Raw genomic sequence first — 25,862 nt, 5'->3', positions numbered from 1 at the left:
AGGGGTCTAGTTTCCAAAATGGTGTCACTTGTGGGGGGTTTCCACTGTTTAGGCACATCAGGAGCTCTCCAAACGCAACATGGCGTCTGCTAATTATTCAGACAAATTTTATATTCAAAAAGTCTAATGGCGCTCCTTCCCTTCAGAACACTGCAGTGCGCCCAAACAGTGGTTTTCCCTCACATATGGGGTATCAGCACGCTCAAGAGAAATTGCACAAAAAAATTTGGGGTCCATTTTTTCCTGTTACCCCTGTGAAAATAGAAAAAATTGGGTCTAAATTAACATTTTTGTGAAAAAAGTTCAATGTTAATTTTTTTCTTCCACATTCCAAAAATTCCTGTGAAGCACCTGAAGGGTTAATAAAGTTCTTGAATGTGGTTTTGAGCACCTTGAGGGGTGTAGTTTTTAGAATGGTGTCACTTTTTGGTATTTTCTGTCATAAAGAGCCCTCAAAGTGACTTCAAATATGATGCGGTCCCTAAAAAAATGTTTTTGCAAATTTTGTTGGAAAAATGAGAAATCGCTGGTCAACTTTTAACTAGTGTTGAGCGAACATGCTCGACACTGCTCGGTACTCGCCCGAGCATCACGCTACTCGGGATGTTCGGCGAGCACCGAGCATTTCCGGGTTACTCGGGCGGGAGCTCGGGTCTCCGCCCTGCATGTTTGGCGCTCTTTACAGAGCCAATGAACATGCAGGGATTGCCAGCCAGTCACTGTAATGCCGCAACCATGTTGTTTGTGGGCATTACAGTGATTGGCTGGCCGCACAATGTCACCTCGAGTATTTAAAACCGGGCGCCGCCATCTTGGACACAGTCGCTCCGGATCAGACAGTGTAGGGACAGCGCTGCTGATTTAGGGAGAGATATATCCTGCAAAATAGTTAGTGTAGGGTCTGTAAAGGCTGCCAGATCAAACAAACAGTCCTTCTCAGGACTAATATCCATCCCAGGTATATCAGGCAGGCAGGCAGGCAGGCTGTATAGGAGACGCAGTGGTTATACCAGCAAACGCTGCATTACAGTCCTGTGTGCTGCTCCTGTTGCTGAAATTGCTGGACTTAGCTCCAGGTCCCGGGGGCCAGGAAAAATCCTTTTTTTTTATCTAAATCCTCTTTTTTTTTTCCTCCTTCACAATGTACAAATACCCATCTTATTAACCTTTTGGTGCCCCCCCCCCCCCCAAAAAAAAAAAGTGTGCCTCTGATTTTTCAGACACAAATATATCTGTTGAAAATAGTCTGGTGTAGGCCAGAGAAATAGAAGTGTGGTTTTGCAGTTCTATGGGCCATTTGTATCTAAAAAAACAGTTTGAGTGTGTCGCTCACTGTTCAGCCGCAAATATATATATATTTTAAAAAGCCTGGTATACACCAGTAAATTATTACTGTGGGTTTGATGTTCCACGGTAAAACATCTCTATTATCCTGTTTTTGGCATTTTTTGCTGTATAAAAATAATAATAGTGTCTCCCTGATTTTTCAGACACAAATATATCTGTTGAAAATAGTCTGGTGTAGGCCAGAGAGACAGAAGTGTGCTTTTGCTGTTCCACGGTAAAAAATCTCTATTATCCTGCTTTTTGCATTATTTGCTGTAAAAAAAAAAAAATAGTGTCTCCCTGATTTTTCAGACACAAATATATCTGTTGAAAATAGTCTGGTGTAGGCCCAAGAAATACAAGTGTGGTTTTGCAGCTCCACGGTACAAACCTCTGTATTATCCACTTTTGGGCCATTTGTATCTAAAAAAAACAGTTTGAGTGTGTCGCTCACTGTTCAGCCGCAAATATATATATATTTTAAAAGGCCTGGTATACACCAGTAAATTATTACTGTGGTTTTGCTGTTCCACGGTAAAAAATCTCTATTATTCAGGTTTTGGTAGTTTTTTCCGTAAAGAAAAACAGTAGTGTCTCCTGACTGTTGTGACACAAAAATATATCTGTTGAAAATAGTCTTGTGTAGGCCCGACATCCCAGTGTGGTTTCGCAGTTCCACGGGTCAAATCGCTGTACTATCCAGTTTTGGGCCTTTGGTATCTAAAAAAAAAGCAGTTTGAGTGTGTCGCTCACTGTTCAGCCGCAAATAACTCTATTTAAAAAAGTATGGTATACCCCAGTAAACAATAACTGTGGTTTTCCTCTTCCACAGTTCTAATCTACTCTTTATTACCCTTTTTCCATTGATAGTGCAAGTGTAAGCTATTTTACTTCATTTACAATGGGCAAGGCGCGTGGCAAGGGACGTGGAAGTGGACGTTCTGGTGATGGTTCGTTCAGAGGACGGGGCCGTGGCCAAGGTGAAAATGTGCCACAACCAACAGCCACATCTTCTCGCTCCCACTTCTTGACCGAATTACTAGGGAAGCACAGAACAACACCAGTATTGAGAACTGATCAGTGTGAACAGGTTATTAATTGGATAGCAGACAATACTTCCAGTTACCTGGGCACCACCACCTCCGGTCTGTCTTCCACACGGTCAACTCTTAGTAGCCGTGAGTCTCGACCGCATACTCCTCCTCACCCTGATGCTCCTTCCTCCCACCATGCCGAGTGTCGTCAGACAGCAAGTGATCCCACACTTGGACACTCTGAAGAGCTGTTCACTGGTCCATTTCCATATTTAGGCCCCTCGCCTGATACGCTTGAAGTGGTGGAAGAGGAGATCCCATGTTGCGATGCCCAAATATTTGAACAGCCACGGCCACAGGAAGTCGACGTTGGCAATCTGTCACAAGAGGTGGACGATGACGAGACACAATTGCCAGGAAGTGAGGAGGAGGATCGTGGTGCGCAAGTGGAAGAGGAGGAGGTGGTGGATGATCTAGTAACTGACCCAACGTGGAAGGAGGACATGCAGAGTGAGGCCAGCAGCACACAGGGGGAGGGAGGCAGAGTACCCCAACAGGCAGGAAGAAGCAGTGTGGTGGCCGCAGACAGAAGGCAGGCAACCGTTCCCCGTAACACCAACACGAGGGACGTTGCCAGTACAAGCGGTAGGTCTTCCAGAGTCTGGATTTTTTTTAAAGACTCTCCTGATAACCCCAAAAAGGCCATATGTTCCACCTGCCATGCCAGCATCAGCAGGGGTGACAAAACTACCAGCCTGACCACCACCAGCATGATCAGGCACATGGCAGCAAAGCACCCGACTTTGTGGGGCGAAACCCAGGGTCCAAGACCAGTGTCAGCGGGTGTCACCACTGCTTCTTCCACTGTTGTGCGTGCAATAGAACCCCCTGTTGTGTGTGCAAGGCAATCCCCTGTCCATACTGCATGTAAAGATGCCCCCTCCTCTCAGTCTTCACTTGTTATGGCAGTTTCTCAAGAAACAGCATCAACGTCCACGGCCACGTCCCACCGCAGCGTTCAATTGTCCATATCCCAGACCTTTGAATGAAAGCGGAAATTCGCAGCTAACGCCCCACAGGCCACAGTCCTAAATTTGCACATTTCACGACTGCTTGCATTGGAAATGCTGCCTTTTAGGCTGGTGGAGACGGAATGCTTCCGCAATCTTATGGCGGTGGCCGTCCCTCGGTACTCGGTCCCCAGCCAACACTATTTTGCCCGGTGTGCCATCCCCGCACTACACAAGCACGTGTCCCAAAGCATCTGCCGTGCCCTCAACAACGCAGTTACTGGGAGAGTCCACCTGACAACGGACACGTGGACATGTGCTTGTGGCCAGGGACGATACATCTCTCTGACTGCACACTGGGTAAACATAGTGGAAGCCGGGACCCAGTCGGACCTTGGGACGGAACACATCCTTCCCACACCGAGGATTGCGGGCCCTATGTCAGTCAGAGTTGCCCCCACAGTGTACAGCTCCTGCGCATCCTCCTCCTCCTCCTCATGTTCAGCCTCCATCTCAGATATCACCACATCAGTTACAAGCTGGAAGCATTGCAGTACTGCCTCCGCCAAGCGCCAACAGGCTGTGCTGAAACTCATAAGCTTAGGTGATAAACCTCACACTGCTTGTGAGTTGTGGACAGCTGTGAAAGAGCAGGCAGATCTGTGGCTGAGACCGCTGAACCTACATCCCGGCATGGTCGTGTGTGACAATGGCCGTAACCTGGTGGCGGCTCTGAGGCGAGGTGAGATCACACACGTACCATGCCTGGCTCATGTGCTTAACCTCGTGGTTCAGCGGTTTCTTAAATCGTACCCCGAGTTGCCAGATCTGCTCGTGAAAGTACGCCTCCTGTCAGCTCATTTTCGCAAGTCGGCTACAGCTTCCTCCGCCCATGCTGTGTTGCAGCAGCGTTTGCAGCTTCCGGCACACCGACTGGTGTGTGATGTCCCCACACGTTGGAACTCTACCCTCCACATGTTGCAAAGGATTTGTGAGCAGAAGAGAGCAGTTGTGGAGTACCAGCTGCAACAAGGCCGTCGATATTCAGGTCAGACTCCACACATAAGACCTCAGGAGTGGACCTGGATGTTTGACATATGTACCATCCTGACAAACTTTGAGGAGGCCACCAAGATGGTGAGTGGCGATGACGCCATCATTAGTGTCAGCATCCCACTTGTCTGTCTTTTGCAACGCTCTCTGCAGAGAATTAAAGAGGAGGCATTGCAGCCAGAGTATGATGAGATGGATCAAGAAGCCGTAGCGGGCAATTACACACAGCCCAGCCTCATCTCATCCCAACGTGCATTGGGGGACAATGAGGGAGAGGAGGAAGAGGAGGAGGAGGAAGAACAGGAGCTGCTATCATGCGTTGTAGACGGTAGTACCTGTACAAGTATCATACCGTCGGTTCAGCGTGGGTGGCCTGAGGACAGGGGGGAGGAGGAAGAGGAGGAGGAGGAGGAGAGCATGGTCAGTCGTCATCTTGGTGAGGACACGGAAATCTTGCCCGTTACCAGTCTGGCACGCATGGCTGACTTTATGTTACGCTGCCTTAACCGTGACCCTCGCGTTGTCAAAATGTTGGGTGACAGTCATTACACTTGTAGACCCCCGCTACAAGGAGAACTTTCACTCTCTTATTCCTGAGGTGGAGAGGTCTACAAAAATGGAGCAATACCAGAAGGCCCTTGCTGCAGAACTCTTAAAAAAATTCCCATCTGTACACGCTAGCGGCAGAGGTCACAGTTCGTTGCCCAACCAAGGCGTACAGGCGAGAGAGATGCAACTCCAATCCAGCAGAGGCAGGGGAACACTGTCAACGTTCCGGGACAGTTTTCTGACACCCGCCCAGCTTACAGGCCCTGAAGCGTGGGGTACTCTCACAAGGAGTGGAAAGTTTCAAAAGATGGTGAGGGAGTACCTTGCCGATCGTACCAGCGTCCTCCGTGATTCCTCTGTGCCTTTTAATTATTGGGTATCCAAGCTGGACACTTGGAATGAACTCACTCTGTATGCCTTGGAGGTCCTGGCCTGCCCTGCCGCTAGCGTGTTATCGGAGCGTCTTTTTAGTGCCGCTGGGGGAATTATAACTGATAAGCGCACTCGCCTGTCAACTGACAATGCTGACAAGCTGACCCTTATCAAAATGAACAAGGGCTGGATTGGGCCAGACTTCTCATCACCACCAAATGACAGCAGAGTAATATAAAGTCAAATCCACTGTGTTATTTCGGGAGGTGTATTCCCATGCATCGCTTCACACCCACACATGGGTATACGCTTCCTCATTTCGGCTGTTTTTTGCTCTTCTCCTTATCCTCAGCCTCCACGACCACTATACCACCAGGGTGACTGTGGTCCATGTTGCCAGCATTGCAAGTTCCTCTGTCCTAATTTTTGGCAGCTTTTGCTTGGAAGGCATAGGCAAAGACTATGGGAGACCCACTCTCCAATAATGGGAATAATGTTTTTAATATGCTGTACTGCATGGCTCTTGTAAGGGGCATTAAAATCGTCTTGTTAAGCTACTGTGACCTCCACGTCTCTTCCACAGGGCGTTGATATTGTCTTTTTATTCCACTGCGACCTCCACCACTCTTCCAAGGGGCATTAAAACCGTCTTGTTAAGCTACTGTGACCTCCACGTCTCTTCCACGGGGCATTGATATTGTCTTTTTATTCCACTGTAACCTCCACCACTCTTCCAAGGGGCATTAAAACTGTCTTGTTAAACCACTCTGAACTCCACGTCTCTTCCAAGGGGCATTAAAACCATCTTGTTAGGCTACTGTGACCTCCACATCTCTTCCAAGGGGCATTAAAACTGTCTTGTTAAACCACTCTGAACTCCACGTCTCTTCTAAGGGGCATTAAAACCGTCTTGTTAAACCACTCTGAACTCCACCGCTCTTCCAAGGGCCATTGACATGTTGTTTTTAATTACCTCTAACCTCCACGACTCTTGCAACGGTCATTGCATTTCCTCCTAATTTTTGTCAGCTTTTGCTTTTCAATGCATAGGCGAACACTAAGGGAGACCCACTTCCCAATAATGGGTAGAAGGTTTTTAATACGCTGCAATCCACGTCTGTTTCAAGGGGCATTGCAGTGCCTAATAATTTTTGGAAAGCCTTCCATTCCCTGCTTAGGCCAACAGTGTACAGGAGACCAAGTTGCTATAAATGGAAAAAACGGTTTAGTTAAGGCCCTCTGACCTCCATGTCACTTCCAAGGGGCATTGGAGTGCCTCGAAATTTTTGGTAGGCATTGCATTCACTGTATGCCTTATAACTGTGTAGCTGAACCGCTCCTTTTGGTATGGAAACATATCCTACAAGACATGTGTGGTTGGCTGGCCTGATATTGATGTGAATGGTCCCTGTTCCTCCTGCTCTTTCTCCTTTGCCACCACCTCATCCATCATTCATTACCTGAAGCTTTGTTTTAACGGGAGTCATAGAACTGGGATAGTAGCAGGAAAACATCCAGCAATCCTCGAAGGAGGTAGAATATGCGCCAAAACGCTGACCACCTCAGGCCTAGCTGCTACTACATACATGCGCTTGCATTTCAAGGAACAGAAAGCTAAGGAGGTGGATGGCCTCATGATCATGATTAATTTACTCGTTGTGTAGGAGGCCGACCACTGCTGCTGTCTACCTTCTGAATTTTGTGTTGAAGCCTGATTGACCCAGGACCCGCAATCCTCTATGTCTGGAGGACGTGTTGCATCCCAGTGTCCAACTGTGTCCCGGCTTCCACAATATTAACCCAGTGTGAAGGCGTCAGTGAGATGGACCATTCCTGGCCACATTCACTTGTCCACGTGTTTGTGGTTAGGCTGTCCTTCCCACTAAATGCACTGGGGAGGGCACAGGTAATGTTTTGGTATGCGCGCTTGTGTATAAGGCGCACCGGGACAAATAGGGGCAGCTGGGGACCGTTTATGGACACCCGGCCACCCCCACGCAGCTGGGGACTGTGTGTGGGCACCCGGCCGATGGGCGGCTGGGGACTGAGTATGGACACCCGGCCGCCCCCTGGCGGCTGGGGACCAAGCGTGGACACCCGGCCGCCGGGCGGCTGGGGACTGAGTATGAATACCAGGCTACCGACGCAGCCATGACGTGGTGGCCAGATTCCACCTCCACATACCTAAAAGGCCCAATTTCAAGTGCAAGCAAGCTAGCAGTATGGTATTGCAGCCTGGGGGGTGGGTGGGTGGCAGGCTGCATACTTGCGCTTGTATTGCAAGTTATGGGGGAGGTACAATTGAACACTGCCCTGGGACAAGGACTTGCACGGGGATAGTTGCAAGTCTGCATCTTCTGATGCGGCAAGGATCACTTCTGATGGGCACACTTTTAGGCAGTGACCTGGGTGTCAGAGATCCTTCCAGGGGTCTTCCCCATGCTGTTCCCATGTCTTTTTAGCACTGTATGCATGTGTCACACAGCACATGGCCAGATAAGGTTGTAAAATGTTAAAATGACATTTCCCGGTGAATGCATTTGTCACGGTTGAAAGCAATACAAACGTGCAAAAACGCATAAAAAATGCTACTTGTGAACATAGCCCAAGGTGTGGAGGAGTATTTTTGTTTTTGGTTATTTATTTTACCCTATACACAAGTCTTTACCCTGGAAAGGATGTTCCTTAACCCCTTTCCGACCTGGTCAGTAATAGTACGCACCAGGTCGGGAAGGCCGGTTCAGCGGGGGCTCCGGCGGTGAGCCCGCACTGAAGCGAGCACGTCAGCTGATTATTGGAATCGCAATCCACCCGCGGCTGTTAATATGTTAAATCTCTGACAGTGGCATTTAACTCGCACTTCCGGGATTCCTAAGCCTCGCCCATCAGTGACCCCGTCACGTGATCGCGGGTCACCAATGGGTGGGCATGACAACTCAGGGTCTGCAGCAGAGCCCTGTGGTTGTCATGTCTCAATTGCTATGAGCGCCACCTAGTGGTCAGCGCTCATAGCAAGTGAGCATTTCTCCTGCATACAAGCGATCTGCTCATCGCTTGTATGCAGTAGAAGCAATCAGACAACTGCTGCTTCTAGTCTCCTCTGGAGACTATAGAAGCAAGCAGAAAGTGTAAAAAAAAGTTTTTAAAAAAATAAAAAAAATATAAAATATATAAAAGTTTAAGTCACCCCCCTTAAGTCCTAAGCCCCGCCCATCAGTGACCCCGTCACGTGATCGCGGGTCATCAATGGGTGGGCATGACAACTCAGGGTCTGCAGCAGATGCCTGTGGTTGTCATGTCTCAATTGCTATGAGCGCCACCTAGTGGTCAGCGCTCATAGCAAGTGAGCATTTCTCCTGCATACAAGCGATCTGCTCATCGCTTGTATGCAGTAGAAGCAATCAGACAACTGCTGCTTCTAGTCTCCTCTGGAGACTATAGAAGCAAGCAGAAAGTGTAAAAAAAAGTTTTTAAAAAAATAAAAAAAATAAAAAATATATAAAAGTTTAAGTCACCCCCCTTTCGCCCCATTCAAAATAAAAAATATATATATATATAAAAAAAAAAACACATACACATATTTGGTATCGCCGCGTTCAGAATCGCCCGATCTATCAATAGAAAAGAAGAATTAATACAATCAGTAAACGGCGTAACGAGAAAAAAATTTTAAACGCCAGAATTAAGTTTTTTTGGTCGCTACAACTTTGCAATAAAATGCAATAACGGGCGATCAAAACATCAGATCTACCCCAAAATGGTATCAATAAAAATGTCAGCCCGGCACGCAAAAAATAAGCCCTCACCTGGCCCAAGATCCCGAAAAATGGAGAAGCTAAGGGTCTCGGAAAATGGCGTCATTTTTTTTTTGTTTTTTTAGCAAGCTTTGGATTTTTTTTTCACCACTTAAATGAAAAATAACCTATACATGTTTGGTGTCTATGAACTCGTAACGACCTGGAAAATAATGATGGCAGGTCAGTTTTAGCAATCTGTGAACGTGGTAAAAAAGGACCCAAAAAACAACTGTGGAATTGCATTTTTTTTGCAGTTTCACTGCACTTGGAATTTTTTTCCCATTTTCCAGCACACGATATGGTAAAACCAGTGATGGTGTTTAAAAGTACAACTCGTCCCACAAAAAATAAGCCCTCACATGGCCATATTGAATGAAAATTAAAAAAGTTCTGGCTCTGGGAAGAAGGGGAGCAAAAAAGGAAAACACAAAAACAGAAAGACCCATGGTCGTTAAGGGGTTAACATATTTCACAGGAAAGCACTTTCACTTTCATTTTTGAACGTTTTATTGTGAGCCTGTAAAAGTGGCTTAATACCTCTGACCACGTTGTTGACAGCAGTGACCTGGGGGTCAGAAATGCTTCCAGGGGCGATCCCCATGCTGTCCCCATGTCATTTGAGCACTGTCACTATCGTTTTGGGCACTTTTTAGGCTGTCTACAGACTGCCGGGGGAGCCGCCGCAAAAATGTTCGGGTCTCCCATAGACTAACATTGGGCTCGTTGCTCGGGTATCACAGTGAGCTCGGCCCGAGCTTCGAGCACCCGAGCATTTTAGTGCTCGCTCAACACTACTTTTAACCCTTATAGCTCCCTAACAAAAAAAAATTTTGGTTCCAAAATTGTGCTGATGTAAAGTAGACATGTGGGAAATGTTATTTATTAACTATTTTGTGTGACACATGTCTCTGATTTAAGGGCATGAAAATTCAAAATTAGAAAATTGCAAAATTTTCAAAATTTTCGCCAAATTTCCGATTTTTTCACAAATAAACGCAAGTTATATCGAAGAAATTTTGCCACTATCAAGAAGTACAATATGTCACGAAAGAACAATCTCAGAATCAGGGGAATACGTTGAAGCGTTCCAGAGTAATTACTTCATAAAGTGACAGTGGTCAGAATTTAAAAAATTGGCCCGGTCACGAAGGCAAAAACAGGCTCTGGTGTGAAGTGGTTAAGGTGCCCTTAGACGATCCAACAATTGGTGAGCGAATCACATACCACAGCCCGGAAAAATTTTATTTACACTTGTTAGGGTTTGTGCACATGGCTGTATTTTTGTTCTGAGCGCGTTCTGACAAAACATCGGTTTGCACTCGGACCAATGTTATTCTATATACAGTACAGACCAAAAGTTTGGACACACCTTCTCATTTAAAGATTTTTCTGTATTTTCATAACTATGAAAATTGTACATTCACACTGAAGGCATCAAAACTATGAATTAACACATGTGGAATTATATACTTAATTATATAAGATGAGATTGTCAACTCACCTCCTCCTTTGGTTACTGCGTCCTCTGGGCTGCACGGATCCACTGGGTGAAAGTCGATATGAACAAAATAATAAGCATCCAGCGCCTTATTGGACGATTGATCCCAAGAAATCCAAGGTTTCTTAAAACATCCGTTTATTTCTTCATATTAAAAACAGGTAAGAAGAAGGTCAGGCAGTTTGGATTCACTCATGATTGCAAACAAGGCATAGAACCCAACATGTTTCGACCCAAACAGGTCTTAGTCATTCGTCCAAAAAGGTGCTGGATGCTTATTATTTTGTGCATAATGTTATTCTATGGGCTCAAGCACATGTCCGATTTTTCCATCAGACATAGACTGTCCGAGGAAAAAAATCGCAGCTATGGTCATATATCATTTATCATCTTTATGATTTAAAATAATTTTGAAATTTATCCTAAAACATGTTGGCTGGCTCATCCGCTGAGGAAAATTTGCATTTTTTGAATTTTTGAAAAGTTATCCCAAAAAAAAAAAAAATAAAAAAAAATAAAAAAATAAAAATAGTTGACAACCCTACAAAATATGAGCTCAAAGGTTTATCATTCACTGCTGAGTTACTACAGATCACAAATAAAATAATTTTGGATTGTTAAAGCAGCAAAATGTATTACTTGGCTTTTCTTTTTTAGTTCCCGACGACCACATGACAAAGCTTGAACATCAGTCACATCACTGCTTACAAGTGATTCTGTCTTCCGTCCAGCTCACTCTTATGGCCTGTCATTGGATAAACCATTTCTCATGGTGATGACAGATGTCTTTAATCCCCCAGATCGAATATAAAACAAAGCCAACACGTTTCATGAATTGTCTCTGTCTTTCCAGCCATGAAAGAGTGGGGTGGTCAGTTCCACAGCTAGTAAAAATGTATTGTGTTTCCTCCTTACTCTGTTTCATGCTTTAACCCCTCTGGACCCCTACTCTGCAGTCTGTACAAGAAGCTGTCCTCCTTCCTAATGAAGATAGATGGGTTCTTCATGTAAACAAGGAAGCTTTCACATGGTGATGTTGTGATCTGGCCTCTTCTTCTTTCATTTGGCTCTGTTTCATCTTACAACAAAAATATAGCCTTTCTCTCCCACCTCTTCTCTTAGCCGAAGCTAAGACCACCAATAGATTAACGCTTTAAAGTCTTTAAACTCTTTAAAGTGGGTTTCCTACTCACATGAGTATATTTTCTTTTACGTTGCTTACTGTTTTGATGAATACAGGGCTGATTTCCAATGATTACGACCAAAAACCGCCTTATTCTTAGGATTCCATTGTTGACCAGAATGCATTATATTCCAATCTAATCATTGTTTTGCTACAACAATGATAGTTGCATATGAAAGGTGATCTGAAGGGAATCCCATTATGGGAAATAGCACAGTTTTATTTTTCTAAAATGGGAACATGTCTTACTTTTCCCATCCAAGTAAAATATCTCAACTCATAATTATCTGGACGTTTGTCTGATTGGAACTTTTATCATTCTGCCTAAACCCAATGTACGTCAATAAACTGCAGAGACTTGATGATGCTAAATCTTTACAATGCTCTTAAATGTTTGGTTCTTTCCTTTAAAAGTTTTAGATATAATAAAAAGTTATAATATTATTTTACAGTATTTTTTATAAATATTTTTGTAGGTTCTGTAGATGCGGTGGTTCTTCATGCTTCCTCCTAACCATTTGACTTCCTGTTTAGCTGACCTTCAATGCTATACTTCCCCCGAAATGTAGGCATTTAAGTCCCTTCCCCGAGGATTCTTCACAATGCCCACTTTGTTATAAGTTTGCATAAACCCCAACTCTTCGAGACCCGGTTAGTGGTGAATGTCCTGCCAAAGTTGGGAATGTTGTCATGTATTGTACGTTACATGTAGTTAAATATTAAAGGATAATCTCAAGTTTGGAAGTTATCACATATCCATGGAATAGGGGAAAACTTCCCGATCACTGGGAGTCTAACTACTGTATCCCTACCGATCTTGAGAATTGGGGCTCTGAAGATCCCTGTGTGAATGGAGCAGTAGTCAATCTTGCTCACTGCCACTCTATTCATTCTTAATGTTACCGCTGTAGATAGCCGAGTGCAGCATTCAGCTGGTCTTCGGCACTCCCATAAGAAGAAGTAGCAATGTGCATGTGACCACTTCTCGAATCACATGGGGCTCAGAGCCTCAAATTTCGGAGTTGGTGGCGGTCTCAGAGGTTCAACCTCTGGTGATCGGGAAGTTATCACCTATCGCTTGAATAGGGGATAACTTACAAGCTTGAGACTACCCCTTTACATAATACATGATTCTATTCTCTTCTATTGATCCATTCCCCACTTAATGTTGATTCAGTTCAGCATTGATGCACAAAGGTGCAATAAGACGGCCGTATTACTCATGTGAGGCTCACATCGCAATCCTCAAACTGGTTGTCGGCTCTCCTGACCTGAGCGTGAGATCATGTATTTCTATGCAGCTGTCACGCTCAGGTCAGGAGAGCTGACGGCCAGTCTGAAGATTGCGATGCGAGCCTTGTGCAAGTAATGCGGCCGTCTGACTGCGCCCTTAGTGTCAGTGTGAGTACCATCACCAGGTTATCCTGGGCTGCTTCCAGGGACCACCGTGGTGGAAGTCAACTCTATGCTTGACATATTGAGTATGCTGGGGCCCAGTGTTCCTCTGTTGATAAGGTCAACAGCCATCTTTTGCATTCCATGTATTAATATCTTTCTAAAAGTCCAAATCACAAATATCATTCAGATTAATGCAACTACACTAAAGACAGTAAATTATAATGAAATAATGATGTATACAAACATTATGGAATCCCTGTGACTGATGGGCCTCACTGGCCAAACATTCAAAGTATGCTTTTACATTGGCAGATTTTCTACCCAAGACTAGCACCGATCAATGATATAGCAAGTCGATCAATGATCCATTATGTGGAACGATCATCATCACTGTATGTGCCCAATTGATTGGTTGCAAAGTTTCATTATTTTTGGCAGCACATCCCTGTTTACAGAAGCCATTATGCTGCTGATAAACAATGACTTAAATGCCGTGATTTTTTGTCATTTGATTGACGGACATGTTTACCTGGACCGATGGTCAGAAAAGTATGTTGTCATCAACATTAGTACACCCAATTATTGGCATGTATGTATAAAAGACCATCAATGTTTAAGTGACAGAAAATCCCTTTAAAGTGGCTGTCCAGCCTTAGGCTACAAGTCTTTGTGACTGAAGACTTGTGAATCCTCACATTGCACAAATTGCATATATGAGGTCACATGCCTACTAGACATGTGCGGCCTTGCTCAGCGCAAGTATATTGTGCGAGGCCAGATACAGTCTAGTCGGAATGTGGCCGGAAGTATGCAAATCGCATACTTGCAGTCATGTGACCACCCGCTCCCTCGAACCAGAAAATCCTCACAGCGCACAGTGCACATAGAGTGACTGCAGACTTTTGTAGCCTAAGGCCGGACAACCCCTTTAAGTCATCTGTCGCTTATTTGTGTTTTCAAACAACAGTTGTGAGGTGTGTGGATAATTTATGGAGGATATATAGTACTTTTGTAAATAACCATACTGACACCATTGAGGGTTTGTTAAAAAAATATATAGTGGCTAGATGACAATCATACTATTGTACTATATTTACAGTCAAATATATTTTCATACATTACAAAGTCAATTAATGTCATCAAAACAAGTGAGACATTATGTTGGGGTGAAGATTACAATGAAAGCACAAAACAATATAAAAAAACACAAGTTTCCCCTTTGTTCACATTACTGTAGTCTTCACGAAAACCACTGGATTTATTTTTGTTTGATTTTTCCAAGTATTTTTAGATGCTTGATCAGAAATATATTTTTGATCATGCTGTTCTTACTCATATTTTAGGTATCAGATAAACTTTTGTGCATTGAACCAGATGGAACAGAGAACAATCTACTACTTTTATATTGTACCATTGGATTTTCATTTATCCTTTTTGAGTATAAACAGACATACCCTTTATTTAACTTAAATTTATGTTCATCCTATGACTTTTGAGCTCGTAGTGATGTCATGTCCCCTCATACGCCATAATGTTAAAGGGAATCTATCATCAGTTTTTCAATTATAAACCATGTCTATCACCCTTAAGATCTTGTGAATGGGGTTCCTGCAACCCTTTCATACCCACAGAGGTACCACTGCATCCCTCCGAAAAAGTGTTTTATACATGTCCTGCGCTGCATGTAAATTGCGCAGTCCAGTCTCATGGGTGCAATCAGCGATGCCTCGGTCCCTTCAAACACTGCCTCTTATATCTGGATGGAAGTGGCGGCGTTTGAAGGGACTGGGGCAGCGCTGATCGCAATCTGGATCGCAATCTGGATTCGCCCATCGGACTGGACCATGCAATTTACATGCAGCACTGGACATGCATGAAACACTTTTTATAAGGTATGCAGCGACACCTCTGAAGGTATAAAGGGGTTTCAGGAACCCCATTCAAATGATCTTGAAGGTAATGACCATGGTTTATAAGCAAAACTTCTGGTGACAGGCTCTCTTAATGTCTAATATGGCTCCTCCAGTTGAATTCCGATAGTTGAATTAATGTCAGCTCCGAAAGAGCTAATTGAAGCATGGGACCTTTCATGTGATGTGCGGTTGGAGACATATAAGGATACATGGGGGCAGTGAGAGGAGGGAGGAGAAATACAGTAGGTCGTTATGCAAGAAGGACATTGATAATGGATGGCATGCAACAACAATACTGCCGCAGGTTATGCCAGTGCAGGGATGTCAGCCAGGACACTGTATCTGACATTTCTCTGTTACATTTCCAGGTTTGAATCTATGAAAACTAAAGAATTAAATATGGAATTATGATTAAAAAATTATACAGCTTTATATATCTGATAATTCTTCCCATTGGCACCACTTTTCACTGACTCAACTACCAATCAAAAAAATGAAAATCTCTTCTATTCAATATAAGAAACTCTCTCAAAAGTGATATAGTTGTGATCTATCTCATTGCAATATCCCTGTTTATGCATAAGGCCACGGCCCCACTATCAGTATTTGGTCAGTATTCGGTCAGTATTTTTTCTCAGGAGTGGGAGCCAAAACCAGGTAAGGCACAATCAGAGAAAAGGTATAATAGAAACAAGTCACCAATTCTGCATTTATCACCCACTCCTGGTTTTGGCTCCCACTCGTGAGAAAAAATACTGACCAAATACTGATAGTGGGGCCTTGGCCTAAGGGTGCAAAACTCAAGATTTTGCAGCAGCCAACCAATTTGTTAGTATTCCTAATTCTAGATCAATCTATTCTTCCCTATCTGCATGCTGGAAAACCTTTATACAACATATCACATGGTAAACTCTCTGAGCAAAGCTGTATGGGCTGGTTGGGTTTGGATTTCTAAGTGTGCTGATACCTATTAACATATCAGTCAGACCTTCTCAATGGCAAGTCTGTTATCTCGAAAGGCAGAGATAATGTGGCCTTAAAAAGTGTAAAAGGGGAGCAGGATGATCTGCAAGCTCTCAGCCCTGGGAGGAGGCAGCAGCGTCAGTCACACTCCAGCAAGAATCTGACAAATTTGCAGCTCAGAATAAATAACGTGAGCTGGCTGTGTGGTTACTTTGCCCCGACACCTTGTTATCGAGAAGGTTAGTTGCTGGAGAGTGGCGGAAACATGGCAAGTAACATACAGCAACCAGGGATGTGCTCTGGGAATGCAGGGAGAATTGAGAAATTGATTTCTAAAAGCAAGCTCAATCCATGCATGAAAAAAAAACTTTTTCTAGAGTTCAAAAATGGTGGAAATCAAAGAGCCATTCCGATCACACTCGATATTACTATGGTAATAGTAAAATATTGGCAAAAATATTTCTAAAAAGAACATCTATCAAATTCTCTTTAATTGTCGAGGGGCTATCATCTTTCATCTGCAGAGTTATTCTCTTTATCCGCCCATATATCTTTAGGTTGGCCAACCTACTCCTATCTATCTTGACGCCCCAGCATATAGTTTGACCAGTAGTACAAGTATTTTCAATGAGAAGATGGGCATAACCCTAGATAAAAAAAAAAAGAATTTCAATACGGTTTTGCCAAAATTGCCTGGTTTGACTGACTGTTATGATGAGTATGATTTTAACGAGAGTAGTAGTCATGGAAGTGGTTGTGCATTTATCCATTGACTTGAAAATCTGACATTTAGGCACCAACTCATCATTGCCTTTGCACCTTTGCCCTTTTTGTCAAGTTTAGTGTATTTTGCTTTTTATTTGTTTGCCCCCAATTCATTATTCATTATTCTATTTTCACCTTTTTGGAATTCTATTTTATGTATGCTCGACTGTTTGTTTTTTCCCGCTTTGTGGGCAAACTCTAGCAATTACAGATGTTGTAGCCTGATTAATCAACTACAGTTTTTAAAAAAGAGGCAAAATTTATTTAGCATAATGTCACTCCTGTCCCCCCAGTGTATTTTTGAGTAAGCCAACTTTTTTTTTTTGAGGGGGGGGGTGAAGTTTTTTGCAACTCTTGTCTCCAAATGATGCAAAATAGTTCAAGACAGGAAGAAAGCCCCTTTTTTGACGTTAGTATTCCAAAACAATCGGCACTCCACTGTAGCAGTGGAGCACGAGTAGGACAAATAGTGCAAAATCAGAGAAGTCCCGGCACTCACGGAAGGTGTAGCCTTTTATCTTTATTAGATCACACAGATCCCACTGAACATTTCAACCCATCCCGATCTTTCCACAACAGTATCTGCTGCGGAAAGCATTCAATTGGATCAGTGTGATTTAATAAAGATAAAAGGTTACACCTTCCGTGAGTGGCGGGACGTCTCTGATTTTCCACTTTTTACGACTTTGACCAAATTCATGAATCGCAAGAGCCATATTGATGAGTTCGGCGCAAAAAAACAGCAATTTCACAAGACAAAAAATTAAAGTGACTTCATTTTTTTTGTCTACTAGAAACCTGAGAGTCCACCTCCTTTCTGATCGAGACTCACACTTCTTATTTCTTTTTTCTCAATGTTTTACACTGCAGCTCTCCTTCTTCATATTGGTTGCTGTGTATAGGCACAAGGTGAGGACATGGTTAGTGCAGGAATAGATGATTTCCAGTAGAGGAAATCACCAAATTTATACTAAGAAGAATGAGCTCCAATAAAAGGAAAGGGCCATAGAGATACATTTACCCTGCCTGTACATACTGGCATATTCCAACTATACTAATCTGAATAATGTGTCCATGCCTGGCTGGAATTGCTCTTCTTATGGCCCCTCTGTGAACATTTGTAACAAGTTTAACATATCATAAGACACGTCCCTTTGTAAATCATTTCTTAGCTTTCTATCAATACATTAAACCCATCCAAGTTCTCAGGTCAGCCATGGGGAAGTAAATTAACCACAAAAGCAAAATATCATTACACTAAGTTCAAACCACACTCCCCACAACCCTGATTTTAGGGCAGAATCCATAGAGCAAAAGCACATGGGAAAGAACTGGAGTTTTATCCTTAGCGCTACGTTAATTGGTTGCAGGTTGCCTGCGTCTGTCTGCAGGGTAAGCAATGTGTTTTGCCTCATCGCCTTCACTTCTGTTATTGTAGGGCTTAACCACTTCATTGTAACGGCGGTGTCTCCGAATAGGATGAAGCATATAGATGACTAATCACGGAGAGTGAAGGCTGGCACTGGATGGGCGCAGGTTTCTCTTGGCAGGTCTGGTAACCTCATACTCTACCTACTGTCCATGTTCACTTCATTACAGCCAATTAGAGGACCAATATTGTGCTGGCGAAGCAGAATATGGAAACCACAATTGTATTTCTGTTGTTATAATACACTGAGTTATTGAAACATAGTTACAACCAGATATAATAAATACATAGTGAAGTTTCCAGCAATATCAGTGCATAATTCAGACTATTTCCACATTAAGAAGTTTCTTTTAGACCTCAAAATTCTTTTTCTACCATTGTCTTGATATAGAAAAGTGTTAGGCCCATAAGAAATCTTATTCGCATTTTGGTCAACATTTGTAAGCCAAAATTGGGAGTGGAACATAAACAGAAAAAATATATATAATGAAAGTATTGCACCTCTTCATACTTTGGACCTCAAGTCAAATATTATACAATACAGATAAGTGTTAAGATGGTGTAAAGAACATATTCCCCCCAAATAGTCACTCCTATGAGTAAAGACTTGAGTTATCCAATTCTACCCAGTTCTTAAAACAGTTTATTTGGCATTTCTCTTAATCAATACATCCAACCAGCTTATCTTTAAGGGCTCATGCAGAAGACCATAATAATCAGACGCGTGCTATCCGTTGATTTGACGAATAGCCTTATGTTAGTCTATGGGGCCGTGCACACGTCTGATTTTTCAGACGCTGCATGCCCGAGTTTGATCCACTATTCAGATCACACTCAACCATGCAAGTCAATGGTGCGTGGAAACCAACGGAGTGGAGTCGGATGTCATCCAAGGGAAGTCCGATTTCCACAGACTAACAGAATAGAGGAGATGGAGAACTTTGGAGTTGTGGGTGTTTGGTCCCCAATATGCACTGTTAAGCTGGACACATCATTACAGCCTGTTCTGCCACACAGGGTCCAAGAGATGAAGTGGCCCACTTTCAGCTCCAAAGCAGTAAGCAGCTTCTGTCACAGACACATAAAGGGGAACATTATAGTGAACTATTGGACTGCGAATTTGCCATGCGTTTTTCCAATGCATTGTATAGGTGTGGAAACGCACAAGAAATGGTCATGCTGCGTTTTTTTCCGCACCTAAAATCCGCGCAGAAAAAATCCTGACCATGTGCACAGGACTTGCAAAATGTCATAGGAAGTCATGGGATAAGATATGCAATGCGTTTCTGCTTCATTTCCGTACGGAAAAAAACGCACAAAAAACGCACCAAATCCGCATCGTGTGCACATAGCCTTAAGGGCCCTTTTTCTGTTCTTGCACAGGGGCCTCAGTCTGTGTCTGTTCATGCTGTTAAATATTGGTGCAAAACGAAAATCCAAAACTTGTCCTTACTCAAAAACTACTTTCTATATAACCTTTTGGGGCTCAAGAACATTATATGGGTTTCACACACAGGCCTCCTGTCTATGAGCCATACAAGTCCAAACCGGACAACTCTCTACCTTTCAGAATACTTTATAAGCTAAAAAACAGCTTTTTGGGGGCCCTTCTGGTGCTTAAACTGGTTGTCAGCCACCTTTCAGAGAGACACAATTCTGTAGAATTTGTCAAATAATATTTTTAACCACGTGGTGCAAGAGGAGAACTCAAGGACTATATGAGAGGTTCTCATTTTGAAGGAGAAAATGTCTGACAGGTCAACTATTCCGCCAAGTTGTGTAGAGATGCCGAGTGACCCTTATTCTTCTACTTTAGTCTCTTGGTACCAAACTGAACGCAAATTCAACTACACATTTTATCCAGCTACTTTTTTATTTCCTATCTTTTTATCTGTTCTTTTTTTTTTGCTTTTTTTCTGTCAGACAAAGAAAAAGAAATTCAGTCCAAGTCTTTGAGCATATTTTTCTCTTCTCGCCACAAATCATTTTCTTCTTGACAGTATGGTCTTTCTTTCTCAATCGTGTAAAACAAAGTAAAACAATCTTATAGAGGTTAAATAAAAGCCATTGAGCGCTGACGCTGATGATAACCATATTCAGCTGGTCGCCGAAGAGGTTAATGAACAAGTGATACCACCCTGCCCCCCTCTCCTGTGCAGTTGCAATTCGGTGAGAACCGTATGCAGATCAATGTGGGGGCATCTGCCTTTCATTATGCAGTGCAGTGTAAATGTAATTACGCCACTGGCACACACAGCCCACGTGTGCTGAGACTTCGCTGTAGAGCACATAAACTAGGGAAAAAGTTACACAATAACATCATGTCACATCCTCTAAATAAAAGTTAAGGAAGCTCTGAGGCTGCTGGGCTGAAAGTATGTCAGGCTAATGGTAAACAGTAAAAGTTTTATAGCCAGGCATCTGAAGGGTTAAGGCCTGGAACGGCATCTTCCCTGGGTACAGGATGCCCAAAGGATGCTGACAAGTCTTGACCAGGGAACTTCAGGACGGAGATAGAGCAGCAAACTCATTTATAGGTGTATCTTAGGCTGGGGTCAAATAACCGTATTTTCTCTCATCCGAGAAAATCGAGACGACTATGCTAATCACAGTCTGTGCAAACTCTGATCTGAGTTTGATCAGAGTGTGATCCGATTTTCTCGAATGAGGAGAAGATGGAAAAAAAATTCTCCATCTTCTCCATTTTGTCAGTCCGAGTGCAGTTCTTTATTTTCCATGGACTCGATGACTTGCATGGTTATCCAACTATAGGATCCAAAATTAGGGCTTATTGCCTCCATACTTGATATCAAATGAAGAATGCCATGGCTTTTTTTTCTGAAAATTGGCATCAAATACAGGTTAAATAGTGGCTTCATGTACTTCTCTGGGAACTATCTCAGTACAGAACAAGGCTATGATATGGGTGTACTTGAACCTTAAAAGGTTGTCCAGAACTTTTACATTGATGACCTATTTTTAGGATAGGTCATCAATATTTGATCAGTGGGTGTGTGTGACACTTGGGAATCCTGGACAATCAGCTGTTTCCAGTGCCGGTGGCAAGTGGATGAGCTTAGTTGTGGAGCAGAATTACACAGCTCCGTAAACTGCATAGTTGCAGGAGTTGGGTACTGCACATCCAACCTCTATTGAAACAGGGAGAGGAAGTGCAGTACCTGCCGCGGCCACTATACAGTTGACGGTACTGTGCCGTGCAGCTCCACAACTGAGTACATCCAGCTGCTGGTGCTGCCAGGCGCAAGCAATCAGCGGGGATGCCGGGTGTCCCACCCCCCACTAATCAGATATTAATGACCTATCCTAATGATAGACCATCAATACAGAAGTCCCAGACAACCCCTTTAAAGATGAAAATACATTTTTAAATGGGATGCAAATATATTCATTATATCTCCAGTACACGACTTTGCAGAGATAATGCACTTTTTATAAATGCTGACATTATGCATACTGTATATCTTATACCATAGTAATTGTATTGTGTGACTCTTGATTCCTTTGGTTAAGATAAACTTTCATACTGACCCGTACGTTAGAGGCTAAGTTTATTATCTAGTTAGGGGAGAAATCATTGGGGAATCCAAAATGATTATGACTCAGTTCCTGTTGCTGGACTCATATGAACCATGCCAGCAAAAACAGCACAACAAGATATACAAATAAATCTGCTTATCAGTTTCAAAGTGACATATTGCTTCCTTGGCAAAAATATTACAGTTAAGTCCCATTTAGAGATGAAGTTATCAGCAGTGTCGAATTTACAGAACCAGGGTTACTCTGGATCACAAAGACACCTTACAGCTGTAAGGGGACCAAGTGGAGGCTTTGCACTTCCTAGTAGCCCTTTAGAAACATATATTAACTGTACACACAATCTTAAATAAACTCTTTAAATAAGGAAATACAAAATGTACAAATTTACAAGAAGCCACCTCCTTCCATAGTCTACTATCTGCACCCACATTCTGACACTACCATGCCCTCGTATTTGAACTTGTAAGTAACTACTCCTGCATCCAGATACAGGATGGAGATAGGATCCAGTTTTGTTGCCACACAGCAAGCTTTAGAAGCCTTTTGTGAGTTTTTCATATGGACCAGAGTTTGCACAATGGCGTGTTTGGTTGGCGTGACATTTTCTGTTAAGGGATAGGCGCAAACACCTCGGCACTCATAAGCCTCATAACCTGCTGGGGCAATGATCCACGAATCCCAACCAATTTCCTTAAAATTGATGTAGAGTGATGTCTTCCTGCAAGTATTTCCCTTTGCATTTCTTCGAATACGAGAGCTGGCATCATATATGATGTTGGATCTCATCTGCAGCAGGGACTCCTCACTTGGCATGTTACCTATCCCCCCAAATTCTAAATTCTCTTGTCCTACTTCCTGTTCGTGGCTTATCATTTCATTCAGTTCCTCCTTTTCTTCTTTCCTTTCGCTGCTTTTATCATCTGAAAAAACTACGAGCAAGGGTTCGTGCTTGGTTTCTGGTCGCACATCTATGTCCAGTTTTGCATCCACAGAATCTTCCAGATCAATGTTTGGGTTTTGTAAGTGAATCTCCAGCATTCGGGTGGTGAATTCTGATCTACTCCAACGAAGCACACCCTCAGTGATGTCAAACATTTCCCATTCGCTCACTGTTTTGTATACCAGCCTGGAGGCCAGTTCCACCACTTTCCTTTCTCCTTGATCATCACTGCGTATTTCGTAAACAGTAATTTTTCGGCTCACTCCATCATATGGAACCCTGTCTCTTGGAACCAATATGTACAGCTTAAGCTCAGCCATTACTATTGCTTCATGTTGAGGAATAGACACATTGAAGAATAGAGGGTATTTCTTCACCTCTGGGACATCGCTGTACGGCATGGAAAAATCTGTTTAAAAGATAAATATATATTAGAATCAGAGCCAAAATATAGTGTAAGCAGAACTCAAGTTATTAAGTGCTCATATAAATAACATCCTTGGACTATTGCTTACTGGGAAAACCCTAAAAGACCTGCCATTGTAGAAACGCTATGACCCAATCATCTAACCCTTACAATTTGGCCCTTGTTAAAGTTGCTCAGATACATCCGATTACTAATTTTTCCTGTGTCTAATATATTTTCCCCATTCACAGGAGCCATTGTCAAAGTAATCAGTACATCTGTCAGTGGTTTTAATGTGATGCCTGATCGGTCCGTATCCAACCATGGCTATAAATGACACAGAACAATGGGCTACGTTTGAGAAAAACTGTATGGTTCTATGGTCATAATGTCATATTTTACAACTTGAAATGGCCCAGGTAAAATGCTCAATAATCGTGACCTTAGGTATCCATGGTTACGGCCACTGATATAGTGACAGTTAGTTGCTAGTGGTCGTAACCATGGATACCTAAGGTCCTGCAATGCCTGCACATTAGGAAAGAGACATAGCGAAGCAGAAAAACTATACTACATTTCTAATTGGAGGTATTTGCTAATATTATTATTAATACACCTACTACATATTGGGATATGATCTTGGAGATGGGAATACTCCTTTAATGGTGGTGGCTGTACTTTATATGGGGAAAACCTGATGACAGGTTTCCTTTAAGCAGGTTGGACATCTACAAAAACTAAACATGATAAATATGGTGACTTCTCAATGCTATATAGCCTTTCTTCAGGATTAAGTATCTATTTACAAGAGCAGATTTCTGTCCATAAAATGCACTAATGACAATATAACAAATGGATTGAAACTCAGTCTCATGCTTTTTATCATGTATGGGGAAGAGCAATGATTCATACAATTTTTAGCCCTCAAAAAGATGTTATATTGTCAGCAACACATCCCAGTGTGAGATTTCTGTCAACAATTATCTTTTAAGTCGCAAAAAAGTGCAATCAGTCCACAAAGGAGTTTGCTCATTCATCGGCTGATTGCTGCCAGGTTTATACGAGTCAACAATTAGAATTGGCAGGCTACTGACCTAAGTAAAAGGGCCTTAATTAAGATATCCCTGCTGCAATACTCATTTACATATTAACTACATTCTTCAATGACTGGGGTTTATAAGAGATAGGAGTGTATACAATCATGGCCAAAAGTGTTGGTATCATTGAAATAGTTGCAAAAAATTGTTCCACATGTTTTGTTATACACGTGATTATTTCCTTTGTGTGTATTGGAACAACAGTAAAAACAGAGAAAAAAGGCAAATCGGACATAATTTCACACTAAACCCAAAAAATGGGCAGAACGAAATTGTTGGCACTTTTCCAAAAATGTGGGTAAACAACTTTGTTTCAAGCATGTGATGCTCATTCAAACTCACCTGTGGCAAGTAACAGGTGTGGGCAATATGAAAATCACACCTGAAACAGGGGAAAAGTTGACTCAATCTTTGCATTGTGTGTCTGTGTGTGCCACACTAAGCACGGAGAATGGAAAGAGGAGAAGAGAACTGTCTGAGGACTTGAGAACCAAAATTGATGAAAAATATCAACAATCTCAAGGTTACAAGTCCATTTCCAGAGATCTTAATGTTCCTTTGTCCATGGTGCGCAACATAGTCAAGAAGTTTACAACCCATGGCACTGTAGCTAATCTCCCTGGATGTGGACGGCAGAGAAAAATGTATGAAAAGTTGTAACGTAGGATTGTCCGGATGGTGGATAAGCAGCCCCAATCATGTTCCAAAGAAATTCGAGCTGTCCTGCAGGTTCAGGGTGCATCAGTGTCAACGTGAACTATCCATTGACGTTTGAATGTAATGCAACGCTATGGCAGGAGACCCAGGAGGACCCCACGGCTGGCGCAAAGACATAAAAAGCGAGACTGCAGCTTTCCAATATGTATGTTAGTAAGCCAGAATCCTTCTGGGAAAACGTCTTGTGGACAGATGAGACCATGATAGAACTTTTTTGGTAAAGTATATTACTCTACTATTTAGTGAAAATGGAATGAGGCCTACAAAGAACAAAACACAGTACCTACAGACAAATCGGGTGGAGGGTCAAAGATGTTTTGGGGTTGTTTTGCTGCCTCTGGCATAAAATCTGAAGATTACCAAAGGATTTTGGGTTGCAATCTAGTGCCCAGTGTCAGAAAGCTGGGTTTGCATCCTAGGTCATGTGTCTTCCAGCAGGACAATGAGCCCAAACATACTTCAAGAAGCCCCCTGAATTGAATGGAAACAAAGTGCTGGAGAGTTCTGAAGTGGCAGCAATGTGTCCGGATCTAAATTCCATTGAACACTTGTGGAGGGATCTTAAAATTGCTGTTGGGAGAAGGCATCCTTCAAATATGAGAGACCTGGAGCAGTTTGCAAAAGAAGAGTGGTCCAAAATTCCAGTTGAGAGATGTAAGAAGCTTGATGATGGTTATAGGAAGCGATTGATTAGTTATTTATTCCAAAGAGTGTGCAACCAAATATTAAGTTGAGGGTGCAAACAATTTTATCTAGCCCATTTTTGGGGCTTTGTGTGAAATTATGTCCACTTTGCCTTTTTTTCCTCTATTTTTTTGTGTTGTTCCAATACACACAAAAGAGATAAACATGTG

At 42.8% G+C, this 25,862-nt stretch overlaps 1 protein-coding gene across 1 annotated transcript in view; it reads right to left on the bottom strand.

Moving 5' to 3' along the window:
• Window positions 1-21,842: 21,842 nt before the first annotated feature.
• Window positions 21,843-25,862, bottom strand: part of BMP10 (bone morphogenetic protein 10) — an 87,798-nt gene continuing 83,778 nt past the window's right edge. Inside the window, exon 3 of the mRNA XM_073653643.1 lies at window positions 21,843-23,197. Coding sequence (XP_073509744.1) covers window positions 22,263-23,197 — 935 coding nt within the window. The 3' untranslated portion in view covers window positions 21,843-22,262. The remainder of the gene's footprint in view (window positions 23,198-25,862) is intronic.

Source organism: Phyllobates terribilis, unplaced genomic scaffold (assembly GCF_046119375.1).
Source record: "Phyllobates terribilis strain yellow unplaced genomic scaffold, ASM4611937v1 Scaffold_11__3_contigs__length_659146591, whole genome shotgun sequence".
Taxonomy (NCBI): domain Eukaryota; kingdom Metazoa; phylum Chordata; class Amphibia; order Anura; family Dendrobatidae; genus Phyllobates; species Phyllobates terribilis.
The sequence above is the reverse complement of the archived record's forward strand: the minus strand, read 5'-3'. Positions and strand labels throughout refer to the sequence as shown.